This window comes from Armigeres subalbatus, chromosome 2, assembly GCF_024139115.2.
Source record: "Armigeres subalbatus isolate Guangzhou_Male chromosome 2, GZ_Asu_2, whole genome shotgun sequence".
Classification (NCBI taxonomy): domain Eukaryota; kingdom Metazoa; phylum Arthropoda; class Insecta; order Diptera; family Culicidae; genus Armigeres; species Armigeres subalbatus.
The window spans coordinates 425,591,530-425,615,925 of NC_085140.1; the positions used below are offsets into that span (position 1 = coordinate 425,591,530).

The window sequence follows — 24,396 nt, forward strand, 5'->3', positions numbered from 1 at the left end:
TTCCCAGTATCGAATACACGAATTTCTTCGACCGTCATCGGTCATTTGGGTGGAGCTTCATGCATTCAATCAAACCACATACAGATGATGCCAAATTATTGCCATTCACCACTTTAGTCACTGTTGTCACGGTGAATCACTTGCGATGCCAATCCCAATTTTCCTCCCACTTAAACCTTTCCCTTTCATCACAGAACTTCACAATTTCCCATTGAAGTAACAAGCGTAGACTAATCACGTAAAATAACCGTAATTGACGAGTGCGAGGATAGATAGAGAGACACACAAGCAAGAACAAAGATCTATCCCGCAGCAGCCATCATCGGTCGGCACCAGCATCGAGCGACGGGTCCAACGGGGAAAAAACGCCACCACGGATCCTGCCGCCGCGGCTATCGAGAGGTACTCCTGGCGAGGAGCCACAGCACGAGGCACCACCAACCGAACCGCAGCAGAGAGCCAAGAGCACGCAAGAGGCGAAAAGAAACTGAAGCTCGGTGCAACTTTCGGCGTACAGCTGACCTGATGGCCTGGTCTGATTATGCTTCGCCGCGAATGGGTGGGTTCTTGTTTGCTGATGGTGGCCACCGGGGTATAGACATGACTTCGGATTCCAAACTCGCTGCGCCGCCGTCGTGTAATTCGCCGGCGGGGTGAGAAAATTTTTCATTCCAGTCTGTGAGATGGTGAGACGGCGTTCACGAGCGAAAGCTTTCGAGGAAATTCACTCAGTTGAGAGTGTTATTAGAGCTTTGGAGCAAGGAATGGGAGAAAATATCATTTATGTAAAGGAGAGTGCTGTTAAACGCATATTTTAATTTAATATTGTATCAGCAGATACGTATTACATTTTTCTACATAAAAACTTCTCCTCACTCTTCTTCGTATTGATTTCAATTAATATTATTTTAAATTTCAATTTTATTCAATGTAAAAAAAAACAGAATCATCCACCTAGCGGTGATGATGCCTTTCGCGTTCAATATAAAATGTATCCAGAAAAGCATAATAGAGAGATCATAATAACATAATAGAAAATAAAAGAACATAATAGAACTGATTTCAATCGGTTCTCAACTCAATAGTGATAGATTCCATCATTTGTATCACATTTGTTAGCATGCATTACCGTTGATCCTCAAATATTTTTACTCGATTGTTCCGACGAGGGGGTTTGAAAAAATCTATCGGGCCAATTGCAATAGCAAAACAACCAGTCCACATTCCCCGTGAAATCTAGATCAACATTTGAAAAGGGCGAAACAACCAAACTTTATTTCTTCGAGTTCATTATATGTGTATATATCTATGTATGTAGACAAGGAACTGGAAAAATTTTGGCTGTTATAGCCTTCTTAAATGTTGGTCTAGAAATGTAACTTATTGCTATGTTCCAAAAAGTATGTTCATTTTTGGACACACATACATATTAGACTTCATGTTTTCAAAAAGTATTGAAAATTCAATCGGTCAGCCCAGAATCATAACTCTTATGCTAAAATATGCCTCGTGACAAATTTTCAGCTAATTCGGATAAAATTTGTTTTTGGGATATTTTTAATTTTGTAAAACATCTAACAAGAGCTATAAACGCCAACAAATATCGCAACAACCTCTAAACGGAGGTTGTACTCTACAAGTCTTGTGATCCGTTCCGTTCACGTTTTGACCATGTTAAAGTGATTTTCAAGCTTTTAAGTGCATAAAAATACTGTTTCACCTAAAAGTCGTTGTTCTGCAAAAATATTGAATTTATAACAAAGTAAGCGGGCGCTGACCGAGGTAGAGAAAGTAGCGAAAGTCGTAAAAAAGGCTTACTAGAGCAGTCAAAACTAAATATTAGAATGTTGAAAATGTTTTTTTTTACAAACAAAAATTTATACCCTCCCCTATTTTCACTTATAAACATTTTTGCCTTTCTCGTACAACTAAGTTGTACCGAAAGGCTATCATTTCACTCCGAAAACGAACTTTTTATAGAACTCTCTGAGACCCATAGTATTATATACCAATCGACTCAGCTCGACGAGCTAAGCACATGTCTGTCTGTCCGTGTGTATGTGTGTGTGTGTATGGACCATGTATTGGACCATATAAACCCCATATAAGGTTGGTGTCTTAACTAAATGCGAGAAAGGCACCACCAACGCTAGGTGGATTAATCTGGGTTTTCATTGATATATTTGATGTGATTTTTCAGGTCGCATAAGCAAACAATTCTTATAATTTTTTCTCTTTTTTAATCGATGAAAAAATTCACAAAATTGTGCACAGGACTTGTATGTTTTTCAAAAGTCTAACCAGAATGAGCACAGACGTTCTGGAAGCAAAAGTCGGTCAACCAGCCTCGGTCTCTCGTATAGCATTCTGCATCATTCTGTATAAAACAGCTTCTGATTCAGTTCAATCAAAGTTAATTGCCTATTTCCGAGGATTAAACCACCCGACTTGGACGTTAATTTACAATGTTATGAAAACTCATATGTGAATATGTACGTTATGTGGAAGATATTGATTTAGGAAAATGTATTGGAGGTAACCACTTTCCCTTCGATGGAACCCAGCGGCTACTGAACGAGCTCGAGATTCCCAGATGGGTTGCGAAGGCCAACGGAGGTCCTTCGTAGCTTAGTTGGTTAAAGCACCAGTCTAGCGTACTGTAGGGTCATGGGTTCGAGTCCCATCGAAGGGAAAGTGGTTACCTCCAATACATTTTCCTAAATCAATATCTTCCACATAACATACATATTCACATATGAGTTTTCATAACATTGTAAATTAGCTTCATATTGTTATCTCATACGTTAATAAAAACCCAGATTAATCCACTTAGCGTTGGTGGTGACTTTCTCGCATTTAGTTAAGACTCCAACCTTATATGGGGTTTATATGGTCCGATGTACAATTTTCTTCATAACTTTTAAACGCAATGACCGATCGTTATAAAATTCAATAGTGATCAACGAGACTTTGTCCCCTGTCGAATAAAACTTGTTGCGAGAAAATCGGCTAAGGATTACTATACGAAAAGTTGTCTAATGTTTTTTATAGCTTTTGTGTACACACATACACACATACACACATACATACACACGGACAGACAGACATGTGTTCAGCTTGTCGAGCTGAGTCGATTGGTATATAATACTGTGGGTCTCAGAGGCTTCTATAAAAAGTTCGTTTTCGGAGTGAAATGATAGCCTTTCGGCACAACTTTGTTGTACGAGAAAGGCAAAAACATATACGAGAAAGGCAAAACAAAGAAATATTTTAAAATGGTTATAAAATATACAACAAAAATTTGGGTATTAAACTTGAATGACAAACTTATTAGAATAATTTTGAACTGGTTTAAACTGCATCTATTAAATGGAGAAATTACGGACCTTCAGTACCTAGACTGCGTGGTTTGCAGTGAACCGATTTAAATTTCACCGACGCACGGCAGCGTAATAGATCATTTTTAGCCAGCGGCAGCGGCGTGGCGGCGAAGAAATTTCTCTTGAAGTCCCTGCATGAATTTCTTCAGAAGTTCCTCCGGTAATTACTCCATTGATTCCTATAGCAGTTGTTCCAGGAAGGATATCCTTAGTTATAGAGTAGTGGGAAATCCAATACGACTTTTAATCAATTAAATCGCCATCTAATAATTTCTGGCTTGATAGTCCTCCAACAGCCACCGGCGTGGCAAAAATTATTCGGCGGCGTGGAACATTTTCAAGCAACAGCAGGGCGCCGATTCACTTTTGACGGAGGCGTGGGGCGGCGGCGCACAGGTCTAGTTTGCAGCATGGAAATATTGCATTTTCCATAGCGAAAAGTTCCTTTCTCTTACACAAAAGTGTACTGAATTTGTGCAACCATCACACTTTGTCCGACGGGTTGAATTGGATTTATATATAACTTGGCTAATAAACTCAATTTACTGTACAAGACCGTTGTATTCCTGTTTTTTATTTCGAATATACCTGCTTAGTCTCATTTCAAAAGGTTGCTCTTACCATATGTATCAAACATGATGAAATTTGAATAATTTTTAAGACAATTTTCAAAATTAAACCCAAAAAGCACCTAAAAATTATTTTGCAAAATATTATCATTTTTCATACATTTTAGCTCTATTTTCCAAACTTACGGATAATGAAATATTTATCTGATTTGTCAAATTTTCCAATTTGTTTATTTTGTCTAATATGTCTAAACTCATTCAAAATTACTTTAAAAATCAGAAACAATAGAATTAAAAAAAACTAAAATAGAATTAAAAAAACTGTAGTTCGTGATGTTTATAAAATATCTAAGAAAAACAAGTTTCTGTCCAAAAAAATCCTAACTGTAGCGGTAATAATAAACTATTCTTCAATATCCTGAGCACCGCAGCTTTTCTGCATTGTCATTATCTATTCAGAATAAGACAGGAGTGGCTTTTGTAGTATATAAACGTCGTCTAAATCATGCTCGCTGCGCGTCTTGCCTTCTTGTCTCTGTCGGATCGTTGTCAAGACCCATTTTTACCGGGTTACTCTCCAACATACTGGCTACGTGTATGGCCTACCACAGTCGTCCAATTTTCACGAATTGAACGATGGATCTTCTTCTTCTATTTCTTCTTCTTCTTCTTCTTCTTCTTCTTTTATAACTCTACATTCCCCCTGGAACTTAGCCTGCTTATCAACTTAGTATTCTTTTTGCATTTCCTTAGATATTAATTGAAGGCTTTTAGTATGTATTTTATGTGGCAAGTAAAGCCATGTCCATTTAGAATCCGGAATCATTTATGGTATTGCAGCGGCACGGAAAGTGACCGCTGCAAGAATTCTTTTACAGCGGTTTGTCTACCTAGGCGCCCACTTGCTATGGTATAAATTTCACGAAGTTTCGTGCAGCGTGTCAAAAATTATTCCAGATGGAAGCCGAAAGGAGAGAAAAAAGTCTGCACACCCACGGTGATAATCCTGCTCATCGACGATGGAACCTACGTCAAAATGGATTTCGGACAGCTTCCTAGCCAAAAATTCTACATTGTGACGGCACGAGGAGTGGTTCCTGCGAAGTTTGAGTTTGATTTTTGGACAAACTTGCAAAAAAACGGATGATTATGGCAAGTGATATGCAACTGTGGGGCAAAGACCTAAGTGTTTGTGACGAATAAGACGATGGACTCGAAGCTGTACAAGCAGGAATGTCTCAAAAAATCGCGGTCGACCTTCCATAAAGCCCATCAAGGTTCCGTGAAGTTTTGGCCAGATTTGGCGAGTTGCCACTACAGCCGTGAAGTCATCCAGTAGTACCGGGATAATAAAGAAGATTTCAACGATAAAAACATAAATCCACGCAACTGCCCACAGCTCCGGCCCATCGAGACATTTTGGGCAATAATGAAGCGGAAGCTTAAGAAAAGTGTAAAAAGTGGAAAAACGTGGGACGCGACTCAGATGACCAAAATGTGGAGCAAATGTGCCAAGGAAGTTGACTCCGGAGGTGTGCAACTTCTGATGAGAGGAATAAAGAAGAAGGTGCGAATTTTCACTAGAAACAAGAAGAAATTATTTGTATCAATAATTTTTCCTTAAAGTACAGTGAATTACTCTTGTTTTGATGTATTAACCTCCTTTGTACGTCAATACGTTACCGAGATACAGATGATTTTATCATTCCGGATTCTAAATGGACATAGCTTTACAATGCATACACTATGCTCAGGGAATCGAGAATGTTTTCAAAAAAAAATTGGCTCCTTCATGTACCGTCCACCATGTACTGTCCACCATCTGATGGGTGTTTTGTAAACAGTAAATTTGGTACGGCAGCGAATTCTAGTCTTGCGGAGTCTGAAGAATGAGCAATTTTTAATCAATATGCGCCTTCAAGTTTCTCTGCTGGTATCGATTTCGGCGGTCACTGGTTAGCCCTTCAATTAGACTTGCGTGCAAAAGCGTAGGATGGTCAATCCGGAGACGGCGAGTTCGATTCTCCCCCAGCAGCACAACTAAGACAAAACTGGTTGCATCAACTTAATTGTGACTAATTCTGGGCACATCCATTCATTTTCATTTCTTTAGTTTACATCTAAACAGATCAACAATTTGACGCCACAATACACGGTGCGAGGCCGCATCTCTCCATCCTCGAATGCGCCCCATGCTCGCCAAGTCGTTTTGCACCTGGTCTGCCCATCACGCTCGCAGCGCTCCATGGCGTCTCGTACCTACAGGATCGGAAGCGAACACCATCTTTGCAAGGTTGCAGTCCGGCATTATTGCAACACGCCCTGCCCATCGTACCCTTCTGGTTTTAGCTACCTTCTGGATACTGGGTTCGCCGTAGAGCTGGACGAGCTCTTGGTTCATTCTTCGCCGCCACACACCACCAAAGATGGCCCAAAGCACTCGCCTCTCGAATACTCAGAGTGCTTGCAAGTCTTCCTCAAGCATTGTTTATATTTCATGTCCGTAGAGGACTACCGGTCTTATCAGCGTCGTAGAGCCCGTAGTAGGCCCGACTTCCACAGATGATGCGCCTTCGTATTTCACGACTAACATTGTTATCAGCCGTTAGCAAAGATCCAAGTTAGACGAATTTCTCGGGCACCTCGAAAGTATCTCCGTCTATCGTAACACTGCTCCTCAGGCGGGCCTGTCGCGCTCGGTTTCGCCCACAAGCATGTACTTTGTCTTCGATGCATTTACCACCAGTCCAACTTTTGTTGCTTCATACTTCAGGTGGGTGTACAGTTCTGCCACCTTTGCAAATGTTCGACCGACAATGTCCATGTCATCCGCGAAATAAATAAATTGACTGGACCTGTTGAAAATCACACCCCGGCTGTAACACCCGGCTCTCCGCACGACACCTTCTAGCGCAATGTTGAACAACAGGCAAGAAAGTCCATCATCTTATCTTATGGTGCGGCCATAGTTGACGCGAAATGCGATGCGAAGTGAAGCGTCCATACGATTTGACAGCTCCTTATTATTGATTGTTATTCCTTTGCGATCAATTTTCACGGGACATCGCGTGGGCGCGTCTACTCTGACAGGCACCTTATTCCGGCGCAATTCGAGCGAAATCTTTACACAGTTTTGCACACCATACACCGTTGCTTTGATCAGTCTGAAGCTGTTCTCGTCCATAATTTTCCATATCTCTACGCGGTCTATACTGTCATATGCCGCCTTGAAATCTATGAACAGATGGTGCGTTGGAATCTGGTATTCACGGCATTTTTGAAGGATTTACCGTACAGTAAAGATCAGGTCCGTTGTCTGGTTGGCTTCCATCGTCCGCTGAACTGACGTAATCTTGACTTTCACTGCCTGTACTCTCAGCGCCATTCAAACGTTGCTCGTAGTGCTGCTTCAACCTTTCGATCACCACACGTTCGTACGTCCCAGATGCTCCCATCCTTATCCCTGCACATTTCGGCTAGCGGCACGATGCTTTTGCGGGATGCGTAGTGCTTCTGATAGAACTTGCGTGTTTCTTGAGAACGGCACATCTGTTCCATCTACTCGCACTCCGCTTCTTCCAGGCGGCGTTTCTTCTCCTGAAAAAGGCGGGTCTGCTGTCTCCGCTTCCGTCTATAACGTTCCACGTACTGCCGGGTACCTTGCTGCAGCGCATCCGCCCGCGCTGCGTCCTTCTCCTCCAAAATTTGTCTGCACTCTTCGTCGATCCAATCGTTGCGTAGGCTTCGTCCCACATACCCGACGTTGTTCTCTGCTGCGTCGTTAATGGCTGCTTTGACTGTATTCCAGCAGTCCTCAAGAGGGGCCCCATCGAGCTCACCCTCTTCCGGCAACGCTGCCTCGAGATGCTGCGCGTATGCAGATGCTGCGCGTATGCGCGTATGCAGACATCAGGTTGCTTCAGCTGCGCGTAGAATGCGTCCTTATCATCATCAGTGCTTCCAGAGTGTGGGCCATGGACGTTGATTATGCTGAAGTTGAAGAACCGCCCTTTGATCCTTGAGCACATCGGCGAGTATGAGTGTGCTTCCGATGGAGTTGAGAGATTTGCAGTTCCACGAACCGAGTTTCAATCGCTACTCTTTTTTCGTCGCAGTGGTCTTCGCCGATGGTTCCGGTCAGTACTCTCTTGTTGATTGTTCGTTGCGTATGTTTTTTATAGACTGGCTTGCAGGGCCTGACACAAAACCCCATAAATTTCCGGTGGACCTGGAATCTGGGCACATATAAGTTGCAGTAACCTATGTGGAATATGTGAGCTGCTAGGGTCGGTCCGGTCTAGCATGCTTTCTGGTGGGAAATATTCTCGATCACCTGGGCGACGAAATGGTGAGTTAACATCCGGGAAGGATTGCCCAACATAGCTCTGGTGCTCACAAGTCCCAGTGCTCACGCTTCCACGGGTCTTCCGCTGACATGCAACAGCTAAACAATCCTAGTAACATTTTGATTTTATACTGGTTCTATAACACTCTTGTGGAGTGAATTATAGTCATCAAGAGCGTCATAAAACTTAAAATGGTATTTGCGAATGATGCCATCCTAAAATTGTACAAAATCTCATCCATATTGATAATATTTACTTTAAAAAAAAACCCTGATTAATCGACCTAGCGGTGTTGGTGCTTTTCTCGTGCAAAAAAAAAAATACAAAAAAATTTGAGTAAGTGCTTTTTAGCGTGTTTTGCGCATAGAAAATAGTATTTTGGCTATAACTTCTGATCCCATAGTCCAATCTGGCCAATTTTCAATAGCAAACAATGGGACAAGATTCTCAGACGAATGGAACTTGTTTCGAGTGATTCGGCCAATGCTAAGTTCTAAAAAGTGTGCCTACAAAATTTTGTACACATACACACATACACACACACATACATACACACAAACAGACATCACCTCAATTCGGCCAGCTGAGTCGATTATAACATCGATATAACACTATGGGTCTCCGAGCCTTCTATAAAAAGTTTGTTTTGGGAGCGCTCAGGCTCCAATACGTATACTTAGTAAATATAGTATACGAGAAAGGCAAAAAGTGGTGATATTTTGTTGCCGGCAAACTTATGAGGCAAAACGCTTTTTAGCTGGCAGCTGCCAATCAGAATTCTGGTATGTAAAGCTCGTGGAGACGCGAAGTACATTGTAGGTTAGTCCCACTAGGGCGTTTTACCTCGCCGAAATGTTAGATGTTACATCAAAATATGGAGAATTCCGGTTTTTCCTACCTTCCTACAGATTATTTCGAGACTTTTTTCACCTAACCTACATAAATTTAGGTCTAGGTTTGTTACGAACATCTCAAACACGTTAAATATCAGGAAAACCCAAAAAGTCGTTTTGCAGAAGGGGGGGGGGATTGCGTTTTGAGGCGTCTTACCCTACCATACTCGTGTCAATCCATGTCCTTCGTATTATTCGATATCTGTCAAAAGTAATCTTATTTGTAGTTTTAATTGGCTTTTTTCGGCTTACTACGCTTCAGCCATCATCAGATGCTACTAGCTGGCTACCTCAAGTTTGCATAAATTGCGTTGAAAAGTAAAAAGGGGGCATATTATACCGTCTTACCAAAAGATATTTTAGTTACTAGATAAAGATTGTCGCTGGCTGTCCGGAACATCTCGCTGCCGGCGAGGATAGGGTAGCTAAATGTCAAAGAAGGAAAATCCATACGATTTGACAGCTTGGTACCCAACATGTTCCGGACAGCAGAACAAAGGGAACCGAAGCGACAATCTTTATCTAGTAACTAAAATATCTTTTGTCTCACCCTATCATATGCAGCTTTGAAGTCGTTAAATAGATGATGTGTGGGCAGTGCACTGGGCACGTTATATTCGCAGCATTTCTGCAATATCTGGCGTACGGTTAGTAGAGCATGGTTGCTAGAGCTTTCGGCCATAAAATTTCGGCTTGTAATGCGGCTGATCCACGAATTCTTTTACAATTAGTGCTAGTCGACGGCATAAAATTTGCGAGAGTATCTCGTAGGGTTCAGCAATGTGATTGTGCGGTAGTTGCTACAATCCAGTTGATGTCATTTTTTTTTCTCGGGAAGTCGAGTTTTGTCTGTTTTGCGTCCGTTCGTATCGTACATTTTTACCTTTCTCCGTACAAAAAAGTCGGTCAAAATCATTTCACTCCAAAATCGAACTTTTTATACAAGCTCGTCGAGCTGAACAAATGTCTGTCTGTACGTGTGTATATGTGTGTGTGCGTATGTGTGTGTGTGCGCACACGAAAACCGAAAAACATTAGCCACTTTTTCACTATTAAATATAATCACGATCGGTCAATGCGTTCAAAAATTATAAAGAAAATGTTGTGTTGAACCAGGTTTGGTTGGTTGTTTGCCTTACAGCGTTTGCAAGAGCCGTAATGTGGGCAATTATTTATGATGTGTATCACACTAAGGCATAACCAAGGGATTCAATCGAGAAAGGCATCGTCACCGCTAGGTGGATTAATCTTTTTTTTTAAATACGAATAAGATTATCTTACCAGTAGTTATAGAAATTCTGTAGGATTGAATTGAATATTTTTAGAAATCCTTCTCAACTGTCGATAGATGACCTTTGAGCCTTTGATTTCGTCACTGGAAGTTGGTTTATAACTGACAAAAAATACCTTTTCGCCGGAAGACCTTACGATTCTGGTAACATCCAACTTAGCTCAGCTTTGACTGACTACACATATATGTGGTTGCTACTCCGGGATTGGCCAGAATCTAGAATCAGTGAAATTGCATAAAGAATGAACTGCATAATTGACTGAGATTGTTCAATCCTTCTCCGTGTGCAAATTTCAATAACTCAATTGTTGGAATGGTCAATAACGACGCCGGCCACGTCGTTTAGTCAGTCAGGAAGAAGGAAGGAATATTAGTAGGTAGTTTTTGCAATTTGTAGACCGTATTTACAACTGCGTCTCCACAAAAATCACAGGAAGGAATATTGGTTAGTTGGCGGGGCAACGATGGGTCTGCATAAAATGTGATAAGTGATTCAATCGTGACAGTTTTGTCTGTACATTCAGACTATAAGGGTTAGAAAGACAAAGCTCACAAACAATAGAAATTTTCTTGAAAAATATAGAATAAGCAACGCCAATATACCTTATTTCTTAAGGAGAACCAGAGTATTTGCTTCAAATGTAACAAGGATTTCGGATATACAAATTATACATTTTCCATTTAATGAATGACATGTTTTATCGAATTACAACTTTCGTATCATACTAAAAATTTCACTTACTCTGATTGACAAGACAAATAGATGTAACTTTACTGACACAGAGAAAGAAAAAACTTCCATGGAGACAATTCAAAAACGAACAGTTTTGATAACGCACATGAAACTACTCTCATAACCAGATAGAAATATAGAATTCTATAAAGCTATAGCACTTTTGATTCAGATTGGATCTTACTTCCTATGTAAAGCGAATAATAATGCAGTTATAAATACAAACGATTTATCATCCCAGGGATGGATTAGAGCTCACTTTTAGCTTGGCATCAAAGTGATGAGTTGTGGAGTTTTCGAACCAGTTCCAACAGGTTCAAGCAGTGCATTTTCAATGCCATGCGAACACAACGTGAGCCGTGATTAGGTAACCGGTCGTTACTATCACGCTGACCAGCATAATGGGAAATCCAAGTCTGAAATTTGAAAAATAATTGGGACAACGTGTTAACATTTGATGGGTCGGGTTTATAATGGTGAAACTGACTTAAAATAGTCCATGAAACTGAACCTGTAGCCGTGTTGTTCCGCAATGCCAGCGCAAATAACGTTTGCCGATGCACCAACCAGTGTTCCGTTACCTACGAAGACATAAAATTTTAGATTTCCAAAACAGAATAACATGAGGTGTTGAAGTCGTCTAACTTTACCTCCGAGTGAAGGACCGAAGGCCAATGCCCATACCAGCGGCTGCAAAGGAAGTCCAAGTGTTGTTTTCTCTGACAGAGCCACCACAATCTTAACCATCATGGCTGTCACCGGGATGCTCTCCATGAAGGCCGACATCAGAGCCGAGATCCACAAGATGATGAAGATGGCCACTGTCAGCCGTAGATCCTCCGATACCGACTGGATTATTGATTCCGTGGCATGACCGATCCAATCGATCAATCCCATCCGCTCAACCGCTTCCATCAGCGTGAACATGGCGGCGAAAAAGAGCAGTGTTGGCCATTCTATACGTGATAGGATCGCGTCCATGTCATTTCTTTAAAAAAAAAACAAATTTGGTTAAACTAGACTTAATAAAATTTCGCAAGTGAGGTACTTGTCGGATATTATCAGCAACAGCATTACACCCAGCAGTGCTGCCCAGCCTGAAGACATCCGCCGCAGCTCTGGAATCGATTCGACAAAGAACAAGGAGATGATGAAAGCGCACGCCACCCCAGACTTGATCAGCAAGCCCTTGTTCTTGATTGGATGCTCCTTCTGGAGTTCTTCTAATGTGGATCGGTAGATTTCTTGCGGAACACACCCCTTGGTCATTTTCTTTTTCAACTCATGGCGCAGCAATCGGACCTTCTTCATTAGCGTTTCCCGCACGATGTTGGCATCTTTAGAGTACGGCGGAATTTTACCAGCAGCCCTTTCCCAAGCCTTGATGTTGCGTCTCAGTTCTTTCATCTCCTTCGGTTCGTGCATTCGGAGGTTGTTGATGTTCTTGTACTTCAACCGCAAGTGGATGTTCGTTGCAATGACCACGATGATCACGCCGACCGTCATATGTGCAGTAAACGTCAGAAATGTAACACCCTGCAAAGGATAGATTTTCTTATGTTGAGTCAAACAAGAGTCCAAAACACTTACGTGTTTCAAAATATATTGGTTCGACGTGATGATGATGTTTGGTGGATCTCCAACCGGAGTCATTGTTCCACCGATGTTGGCGTGGACGGTAATGGCCATCAGCACCGGTACCGGATTCATATCCATAACTTCGCATAATCTACAAAAGCATTGTTAACCTTCGATATCTATGTAGTGTAATATACGCACCGTATGGTTATAGGAGCCATCAGAAGCACCGTAGTCACGTTGTCTAGGAAAGCGGAGATTAGCGTTGTACATATACATAAACAGTGGATGAGGCTCCAGATTTTTCCGTTGGTAATCTGAAATTAAATTCATTGTCAATTCCAAATAATAATTAAGGGCCCTACTTAGCCTAGCGATAAGAAGAATAGAGAATGATGAATAAAGAAGGAAGAAGAATAGAGAATGATGAATAAAGAATAAAGAAAAATAAAGAATAAAGAAGAATAAATAATAAAGAATGAAAATAAAGAACAAAGAATTAGGAATAAAGAAGAAATTATTTATTGTCTTTATTAATGAGGTTTTCGGCCCTAGACCGGTTCACCTCAAAATAAAGAAGAAAGAATAATGCATAACGAATAAAGACTGAAGAATAAATAATAAAAATAGCACAGAGAAGAAGGAAGGAAGAAAGAAGAAGGAAGAAGACTAAAGAAGAGAGAAAGAAGACAGAAAAAGGGAGAAGGAAAAAAGATGAAAGATTGAAGAAATAACATAGAAGAAGGAATAAGGGAAAAGTAAGATAAAGATGGAAGAAGGAATAATGATGAAGCAGAAGAAACAAGGAAGCAGGAAGACAAAAGTAAAAAGAAGAAGAAAATGGAAGAAGGGAGAGAGAAGACGGAAGAAGGAAGAAGGAAAAAAATGAAAGATTGAAAAACATGAAAAAAAAAATGATGAAAAACAAGGTAATGAAAGAAGGAAGAAAGAAGAAGAAAAAAAGAAGAAAAACAAGGAAAAGGAATGAATAAAAAAGGAAGAAGAAGAACAAAGAAAAATGAAGGAAGAAGAAACCAGAAAAAAGAAGCAGGAAGAAGGAAGTAGGAACAAAAAAGGAGGAATTAAGAAGGAAAAACTATGGAAGAAGAACTAAGAAGAAAGGCAGAACGAAGAAGCAAGAAAGAAACAGGAAGAAGAAACTAGGAAGGGGGCCGGTCACTAATTACGCAAGCAAATTTTCTGGGTTTTTCAATACCCCCTCTCCCATGCAAGATTTTTCCCACACAAATATTTTTTTATTTATATGGAGCGTAAGGAAATGGCAGACCCACTCCCCCCATAAGTGTTTACGAAATTATTTATTTGTTTTATTATTTTCTGCTTTCCATTAACTTAAGACAATGTCTTTTAAGTTTAAGATTTATGATGGTAACATGAAGTGTACGACCCCAAGTTTTGAAGAAGAAAGAAGAAAAAAATGAAAAAAAAAGCCATAAAAAAGAAGGAAGGAAAGAAAAGGGAGAAGGAAGTAGGAAGAAATAAAAAATAAGAAAGCAATCTTGGCAAGAATCAAAAATCAAATACAACAACTAAGAACAATACAGTCGTGTTCCTTTCTATGTTACCACACATTTTTTTGAGCTGTGTAGACTAAAAAATAAGAATTCCGTATAAAAACTGAAAGACAACAAGAAGTTGCAAAAAGGTTGCGGATCACTTTAGTTTGTGCGTCAAATGCGAGTTCTTCCATTAAAATGGGTTTCTCACAATTTTACAGCCTTTCGAGTTTCAGTCTTTTGTTATTTCAGCCTTATGTGAGATTTTTACTTTTCCAGCCTTTCGTGTTCAGCCTTATGAGCTTTCAGCCTTTCGTGGAAGACTCGACTAGGTTCGATTCCCGGTGCCGGTCTAGGCAATTTTTGGTTTGGGAATTGTCTCGACTTCCCTGGGCATAAAAGTACACTCCTCCCACAATTATGGATCACCCACAATTATGGATCACTTTTGTGTTTGACATTAAATTTCTAGCTTGATATCAATAATATAACACCGGACATATTTTTGTTACATAAAAACACTTATTTTCTAACATTTATTGCGTTTATCATGCTTTTCAACCCAAAATCAACGGTAGTTATGCGCATTTGAAAACTTGCTGTTGAGCATCTGTCAAAATATCAACATTTTTTGGTAGCTTCACAAGAAGTGGTTCATTCATAAATTTTTAAATCGTTAAATTTTTCATATCAAAGTGTTTTCATATCAAAGCTCGTACACCAAAATTATGGTATGTTTTTCACAAATCACACGGAGTTTTCTTCATTTTCGCTTTATTCTGTTGAAAATTGAAGAATATTAAAGTGATCCATAATTGTGACCGGAAACGAGTAGATTCCCACAATTATGGATCACTTTCCAGTATACACTTACTTACAGTATATTCCTGAATCTAGTGATTCTCACACACTGCCGTGTCGTTCGTAGGTCCGCTAAAACCACCGAGATCTGATATAGACGAATCTGTGGAAATCCGTCGAAATTGAATTTCAATAAGATTCAGTTAAAACCAGCTATCATTGTTTCTCTGCATTCGATGCTCGTTGGTTCCAGGAACCTGCACCAGGTTCCTTTCACAACGCTGCAACGTCATCTTAAATCCTGTCCACGGTAAATTTCGGACATTTAGGTAATGTCCAATTGATTTGTAGTCATTTTATCAATTTCAGCGTATTGAAAACATGCTGAAAGCAACACATAAAGCAGAAAGATTCATCTGTCATGTAAATTTTCGTCTCAGTGGTTTGTGAAAATTTTCAAAAATCGCATTGGAAGATGCGTGTCCGAAATTTAACGTGTGGACAGGCTTTGATTCCCCCTAAGAATATCAACCCTGGGCCATCAACAGTCTTGCGAGCAAATGAAGAAGTTCGCTTGGTGAAATGAAGTTTTCTTTCGGCGATCACCTGTGAAAAAATATTTGCTACAAGACTATGTCCGTTCTGAGTTCGGAAAATAACTTTTATCGGTGGCTGATATCAAGATACGCTGGAATAGAATGTTATTCATGTTCAAACGGTTCTATGAGTTGAAAATGCCCGTTAAAAAAATATGACTGATTCGGAGCTTCAATCCAAATTCAACCACACAGTGAGGATATTTTTTGACGGTAGGTGAAATAATTCAAGCCATCTAACCTATTCAAGCTACTGTGGAACTACTCCATCGTTCCACACCCCTTCAATCGTGAATTAATGTATGGATGATCCACCATCATTCATCTTTTACTTTGTGTATTTTTTGCTTATAAAACAAGCTGTTTTATGAACGAAGACATTTCTCACTTTAATTTAGGGATTGTCCATAAATATATGGAGGCCATATGCATAGGCGTAACTAGAGTCTCGGTCTAGGGGGGGCCATGACACCAGCTGGTGGGATGTAATTTTCAAAGGCGATTTAAAGCACTGTGCGCATGGATTGCAATAGAAATTGTTTGACTAAGTTTATCGCTCATTCGTCCTAGAACTAACATAAAAAAATCGCGAATAATACAATTGATTTCCAATGATGCTGTGATTGCTTCAAAACGCTGTGTATGTGTCAACTTGTCTTCTCCATGTTACTAAATGTGGATAAGTGTGTAATCTAAGATTCAAGAATCTTCTTCGAATTATCTATAAATGAAACTCGATATGAGTATATTTCTGAAAGTTTTCAAGCATTTCCAGATTTCTCTGCAAAAATCAAAGAGACTTGAGAAGCAACCAAATCGATCTGAATTGTGCTGCAAAAGAAATGTTTTCTGATACGAACTGGTTTCTAAATCTAATTTTAACTAAATCTAATTCTAACTAAAGCAGGCACAAGCAAATTTTCCGATGATCCTTATGAAATCGCCAAAAAATTAAATGGAACAAGATCTTTTGAGGATTATAAAAATATTTCTTTAATGCAATCTCTGTTGTGAGTGCGAAGGTTGCCTAAGTTTTGTCCTAATACTTTCAATGGAATGCGTTGTTGATTTTTCTGTCATTGTAACAAAGATTCTTAAGTTTTATAATTTTATATCTTTCTGTGCCAGAATTATATAGCGAGAGCAAAAAGCTCCATAGGAATTTGATCAACTGTTTTGCGGCATACCTTGCGATTAACTCGAAGATTTTCGAAAGTATGGTCGTTCGATATTTCATTGACCGGATTTGTGTACATGTGCTCATTTTGATGTGGTTTTGAAGCGGATGGTAGTTTAATAGAACAGAAATATTTATATCTTAATACAATTATGTTTTTATGTTTCTGCGACCAGGATACTAGTCAAACAAATGCCGAACAAATTTATTATTTTAAGCTAGCAACTGAATTAGAAGCGGCATTGATTTTAGCTTAAAATCGAGAAAATGTTCCCGGGGGTCCAACTTAAATATTTCGATGCTTTGCTGAACAAATGGTCATAGATGTGATAACGCAACAAAAAATATGTTTATAGAATTCATAATCAAAATTAAGAAATATGTAGGAAATATGTGAATGAAATAAAAATGACTAAGTTGGAATTACTTTTCAAATTTTCTGGGGGCCTGCCCGGCCCCCTTACTACGCCAATGGCCATATGGAGATGGAAATGAGAATATCAATATACTGATCCATAATATGTACCAAATTGATCCATAATTGTGACCGCTTTCAAAAGTGATCCTTAATATGATTTTTGACCAAGGTTCAAATATTTAGCTTTTGGCAATATTCTAATGACATTTTATGCATGAAACACTGTGCCAAACAAAACTTGATTGATAAACGATTCCAGCACTATTTTAACACTCAAAGTTCCAACCTCCTACATTTTTTTAGTAAATTATGAAAATTGGTTTCAACACTAATTGATCCATAATAGTGGGGGGAGGGTATCATCGTATTAGCCGAATGCAAAACTGGTAACATGGCTTAGAAACCTCGCGGTTAAAAACTGTGGAAGTGCTGAATGAACACTAAGCAGCGGTCCGGCAATGTCCCAGTGAGGGATGTATTGCCAATAACAAGAAGAAGAACCAAATAGTAATAATATGTATAACATAATAAATGTGAAAAGTGCCAATTACGTTCTGCGATACGAATTACTATGTTTGCGATATATGGTAATGTGCAAACTATTTATTTAGAAATCCACCCTTCCTTTTTTTATTAGATCAGTTAAATTTATTTGTAGCAGCTCCTAATTTTAAGGCTATTTTCACTTGAAATTTAATTTAATGCAACTTACCTTGAAAATATAAACAGCCAAATAGTCAAAGATACCCGTCTCGGCCAAAATCGCCACCAGTATCATCATCGAAAATAGCAGCAAAATCGTCTCCACGTCGATCCACCCCACAATGTCCTCCATCGTCGGCCGATCATCTAGTGCTGCCAGGATGGAGATGGCCAGGGTCGAAGCAATCACCACTGCAAACGTCCGATGAACCACCTCCCAGATGATCAACGCGTACATGAAAATCAACACAAACGCTGCGTAGATTACCCCAATATCCCGATTCACAGGGCTATGATCGTACCTCATTGCGATCGGAACACTCGCCTTAACATTGCTCTTCAGCATCAAACGAACCGCACTTCTCTTGGTGTGGATTCGTTCATAATTATTGTCACTGATATCGAAACTATGCTGCTTTCTGAGGATCGGTGCACTGTCAAACAGATACGGATGCACGATCGGAACATGCCACGTATCGCTAATGTTATGTACCGATCCCGAGTTTAACAGTTCAGTTTCATTTCCCTCCAAAGTTGACGTGAGCGATTGCAAATAAATAGTCAAATAGTGCTCGGTAATGTTGCTGTACGGCTCCCCGGAAAAGGTGCCCTCGAAGTAAAAGTTAACCTTCGAACTGAGCGGTAACTCGGGCAAGATGTAACTTCTAGTTTTTCCGGCCTGGATCGACAGTTGTTTGGGGTGGACCATTTTTTCATCCTTCGCCACCAAAAAGACCATGATCACCATCCACGTGATGAACAGGCAGATGATCTTGGAATACTTGCGGAAAGGATACTCATCATCCAGGTGGTTCTGCCCGGTGTCGATGTCCTCGTGTTTCGGTGGGGTGATGTTTCCGATGAAATGGCCTACCAGGTGGTGTACGTGTGGTTTGGGGATATCCCTGAAAAGAAGAGATCGAGTACAGTGCGATTAAACACAGGGGAAATGGCGGATATGGAGAAATTCTGAGTTATTATTGGTTTGTAATGACAAACACTTTGTTGAATGTGATTTGACACATTTTTCGAAGAGTTTTAAAACACCTACCATTAAAAATTTGAATGCTGTTCAATGGGGAAGATAATCTCCGCAAATTAGCTCAAGATCCTTTGGAATGAATGACACTACTCGATTCGAAATAGCTGTTTAAAAGCATGTTGTACTTGGAATTTGAAACATACAATCCCTGGGCATAGTGTATCCATTGTACTTGCCACACAAGATACATACTTATGCAACGAGAGGAAATAAAGCTTTTAATTAATAGCTGTTAAAATGCTAATAGAACACTAAGCAGACCAAGCGAACTTAAAAGCAGACCAAATTCCAGTTGTAATGTAGAGCCATAGGAAAAGAAGAAGAAGAATATGTCCAAATCGGATATTCTAAGTTTTCCAAATCATTATGGATTTCAGGCCAATTGATCTATCATATCAATTATGTTAGGTACAAAACTAATAGCAACTCATGGTGAAGATATATCACCAAAGAAAGTTTTGAATATTTCAAATCACTCAAGAGTTCAGATGAATTGGTCTACAAAGTCAACTCGGTACAAAACCGATAGAAACCCATCATATTCAGGCCATGTACGGCAATGCTTACAATTTACAACTTATGTTCGTCCAAATATGATGTTTTGAGCTCTTAGATTATCGTATGAGAACATTGTTTGGCTCCAAATAGCTGAAGCAAAATGCGATAACAACTGCGTGAACACGCCGAGGAGATCTGACAAGAAGAGGCCGAGTCATGGCTTGCTGCTCACACGCTGACGGTAACTTACTCAAATCCCACATTCCCATTCTTCTCTCGCAAAAAAAAGTAAAAAAAGGCTATCAGAGGACGCAGTGTTATTTTTGCGAGATGAAGATAATGCCCAGCGTTGAACTTGTTGCATTTGAAAAACCCTGATTAATCCATCTAGCGGTGGAACTCGTTGGAAGTTTATATGCAAAAATGTATGCAGAAACATTCAAAAACAGTGAATTGCAGTTGGACGACACAACTTACGATGAAGAACTTTGATAGTCATTCAGATCTTGAAGAATTTAAAACAGAATGTTATCCAGAAAACCGCGAGAAGATTAGAGTTTGCCCGGCAAAGTTATTAGCATTTCTCTGAATTGGGTTTGGGCAAATTTCGTTTATTTTACCTTTGAAAAGAAATAACTTCACCCCTACAACACTCCAGTAAAATGCTAATATCTATGCCTAATAAACTCTAATCTTCTCGCGATTTTCAGCATAACATTCTGTATTTAATTCTACAAGAACTGAATGAGTATCATTGTTCTTGATCGTAAATTGTGCCTTCCAACTGCAAATCACTGTTTTTAGATGTTTCTGTTTTTAGATGTTGACCGATTTGGCTGAAATTTTGTCCAGAGCATCAGGGCATCAAATAGAACCGAATAAGAGGGCGGCCCATCAAAAAAATTGAAAAAGTGTTTTTGAGCCACCCTAACGTGCATCATAATTGACATTTTTGCGATATTATTCATAACTCGGAGATTGTAGTTCAAACAAATTGAAACAAACCCAAGAATGGTAATCAAACGAAAATGTAACTAATTAGCCAATTTCATAATACAGATTTAATAATAAATATTATTTGAAATTAACTGTAGCGTCGGCCACGTCCTTACAAAAATTTGTGGTGATAAAAATAACGTTTCTATTAAAGTTCATTGAAGTGTTGACCAAAAATGCTTTTTTAAACCATAATTCACTATGTAACTCAAATAGCGATCCAACGGATACAATATGACTAAATGTGTACAAATTTTGAATTTTTATATAATGGATTTTTATGGAGGGAAACTTTCTTGTGGTCGGTGTGATTAAGAGCCAGTTCGCGAGAAGCGCGACCCCCTCTTATATCGATATTCTCCGATTTGGATGAAATTTTCAGGGTTTGTTCATGTATGTAAGAGAAGACATTTTGCAAATTTTCAGATTTTTCCATTGAGGGGAAGTGGGGTAAAACGGCCCTTCAAAAATTATTGTTCAAAAATCGCCAAAACCAAAAAAATGCAATAACTTTGGCAATGAGTGACCGATTTTGTTTAAATTTTGCACGTTTTTTCTACTCGATTAGTACTTTATACCAAGTGGTTAATAGGGTTATAAAGTTGTTTACTTTAGGAGAAAATTGACTTTTTCGATAAAAATGGTCGTTTTCCAAAGGGAATATTTTTCACCAACAGATCTAGGATAAAAACTAAACCCGTAAGGCAATTAAGGAACTAAAGAGCTTTCATCTCATATATAATTCAGAGGCGCAAACTCAAGAATTTCTTAGAAAATCGCAATTTTCTGCAACACTGTTAATTCTTAAGAAAGTTCGACCCTACTTATGTTGATGTTTTTCGATCTGGTGAAAACTGTCCAAACTTTTTTGTCTCAGTTGAAATTCAAAATCAGAATTTTCTATTAGGGAGTGTAGGGTAAAATAGTCTTTTAAAAATAAATGTAAAAAAATACATCATTTTTTTATGTGAGTTCTAGCAGAAAATACATAAGTTTAAAAAAACTGTTTCTTCTTCCTTTCAATTCATCTATATTTTTCGTCTCAATAGATACGTATATCCTTCGCTGGTCTATATTCGATAGCAAACTATTTGCAGAACAATTTTCAACAGAAGTAAAATAGGACCAAAATAAGTGCCTTAAACATTAGCACGTCTTTCGCAAACTGAAACAAAAATGAACGGATTCGACGAAAGTGCTTGTTGATATTTTCTTTGAATGGGTGGGTACTGATGTTGCTTTTACAGCCATGCGAAAAAAAAAACAATTATTCTTAACGGCAAATGAACAATTTGGTAACGTTTAAACATAGCTTGTTGGTGGAGCTGCTTCTCAGATTATATTTTTCTTTTGTACCTACTTGCATCAGGTTACCATAGGCTTGTTTTTGTAGCTTGTAACGATTGTGTGGTATTCATAACTCTCTTTCATCCTCCATCATTATCAATTTAAACCAAATTCTGCAAGTTTATTGTGCAAGAACGTCAAACCGTGTACCATTCATATATTTTGAATTACTATCTTTCAAACTGCTAGCTAATATTACAGAGATACAATCTAAACAGAATGTTTGACTGAATGGACTATACCAGTTCTAATCGGGTGTATATATTTTCATGAGTTGGACAATTTTATCTCATAGGTAATGGAATACCCTCGATTCTATGTTTACACAACTGTGTAAAAAACACTCCAAAGTTTAACAAAGTTTCATTCATTTTGCACAATACGGGAGAAACCTTTTTTTCTACATCGAGCTGATTTTTTACAAGGAGAGCGAAACAAGGTAATGTGTATACTATTGAATAGGATAGAGTATCAATTGTCTGACGATTTGAAAACACACCCCTCATGAAAATACTTCAAATTTTAGGACATAAGGTGTGGTTTGCTAAGAAGTAGTACTTGGGTAGTAACAGCTTGCAATACTTTTTGAGAAATCTATCTATTGCTTTTTTCTCCGAGGAATAGACTACCGTGTTGAAGTACCAATGTAACAAACAAAGTACCAAAACAAATGGACGGAAACTAGCTAAAGCATTGGATTTTGCTTTACGTCGTTCTGGAACCATGCATCGTTCTTGCAATTAAGACGTCACCATGGAGGAACTGGTGGGAATATATTTTGGTGGAACAATAATTTTGAACGGGAGTTTAAGACGGCCCAAAGTTTACAATACCTCCGCCGGAATATTATAGAGATGACATGACTAGTTGACTAGTTCACGTTATTTTTTGAGATTTAGAAATTGTGAAGGATTTAATTGTTGACAGATAGAAAACCATAAAAACACTAAGCTTGGAAGAATTTCGAAGCTAACTAGCAAAATCACTAGATTAGTTGCCAGTTGGGTCGGAATAATCAAATCTAAGAAGTGTGGTTACGATTATCTTGTTTCGTAACATTATTTATATTTGGAGATCTATTTTACCCCTCTCCCCATCCCAATATTTTGCCAAATAGTTTCATCTACATATAGAAATAAACCTTGTGAGTTTCAGCCAGATGCTGAAACATCGATAAAATGGAGTTGCGATTCTAACAAACTGGCTTGTAAACAAAAAGTGCAATATGCAGAAGTTCATAATTTGATTGATTATTCTTAAGTCGGCGCACTGAAATAAGTTTCAATAAGTTTGATATATATGCTGCTTGAGCTCACATATAAAAATTTATGAATTTTTGATATTTTATTTTTACAAGGCTATTTTACCCAATTTACCGAAATTGCTCATTTATCGTTAAGAATAATTGTTTTTTGTTCGCATAGATGTAAAAGCAACATCACTACCGGTACCCACATTAATTGTAGCTTATTCAAAAAAAATATCAACAAGCACGTTCGCCGAATTCGTTCATTTTTGTTTCATTTTGCAAAAGACGTGCTAATGTTTAAGGCACTTATTTTGGTCCTATTTTACTTCTGTTGAAAATTGTTCTGCAAATAGTTTGCTATCGAATATAGACCAGCGAACGATATACGTATCTATTGAGACGAAAAATATAGATGAATTGAAAGGAAGAAGAAACAGTTTTTTTAAACTTATGTATTTTCTGCTAGAACTCACATAAAAAAATGATGTATTTTTTGACATTTATTTTTAAAGGACTATTTTACCCTACACTCCCCTAATAGAAAATTCTGATTTTGAATTTCAACTGAGACAAAAAAGTTTGGACAGTTTTCACCAGACCGGAAAACATCAACATAAGTAGGGTCGAACTTTCTTAAGAATAAACAGTGTTGCAGAAAATTGCGATTTTCTAAGAAATTCTTGAGTTGGCGCTTCTGAATTATATATGAGATGAAAGCTCTTTAGTTCCTTAATTGCCTTACGGGTTTAGTTTTTTATCCTAGATCTGTTGGTGAAAAATATTCCCTTTGGAAAAACGACCATTTTTTATCGAAAAAGTCAATTTTCTCCTAAAGTAAACAACTTTATAACCCTATTAACCACTTGGTATAAAGTACTAATTGAGTAGAAAAAGCGTGCAAAATTTAAACAAAATCGGTCACTCATTGCCAAAGTTATTGCATTTTTTTGGTTTTGGCGATTTTTGAACAATAATTTTTGAAGGGCCGTTTTACCCCACTTCCCTTCAATGAAAAAATCTGAAAATTTGCAAAATGCCTTCTCTTACATATATGAACAAACCCTGAAAATTTCATCCAAATCGGAGAACATCGTTGCAACCTCCCTTGGAAAGGGGGTCGCGCTTCTCGCGAACTGGCTCTTAAGAATAAAGTTCTGTGAAAAATTTTCGCTGACATTATAAAAAACCCGACTTAATCCACCTACAGTGAACGCAACCCTTCTTACACTTTTGAATGGTTGTGTGTGCCCAGTGCATATTACA

General features: G+C 38.7%; 1 protein-coding gene across 9 annotated transcripts in view; it reads right to left on the minus strand.

Annotated features, from left to right (window-relative positions):
* Positions 1-11,152: 11,152 nt before the first annotated feature.
* The window catches only part of LOC134213509 (P protein-like), a 92,510-nt gene continuing 79,266 nt past the window's right edge, over positions 11,153-24,396 (minus strand). For all 9 annotated transcript variants that reach the window (XM_062692633.1, XM_062692635.1, XM_062692636.1 and 6 more), the window contains 7 exons: positions 18,012-18,906; positions 12,992-13,107; positions 12,803-12,941; positions 12,261-12,748; positions 11,863-12,200; positions 11,700-11,793; positions 11,153-11,628 (listed from right to left, as the gene is read on the minus strand). In XM_062692633.1, the coding sequence (XP_062548617.1) occupies positions 11,544-11,628; positions 11,700-11,793; positions 11,863-12,200; positions 12,261-12,748; positions 12,803-12,941; positions 12,992-13,107; positions 18,012-18,906 (2,155 nt within the window). In that variant the 3' untranslated portion in view covers positions 11,153-11,543. The remainder of the gene's footprint in view (positions 11,629-11,699; positions 11,794-11,862; positions 12,201-12,260; positions 12,749-12,802; positions 12,942-12,991; positions 13,108-18,011; positions 18,907-24,396) is intronic.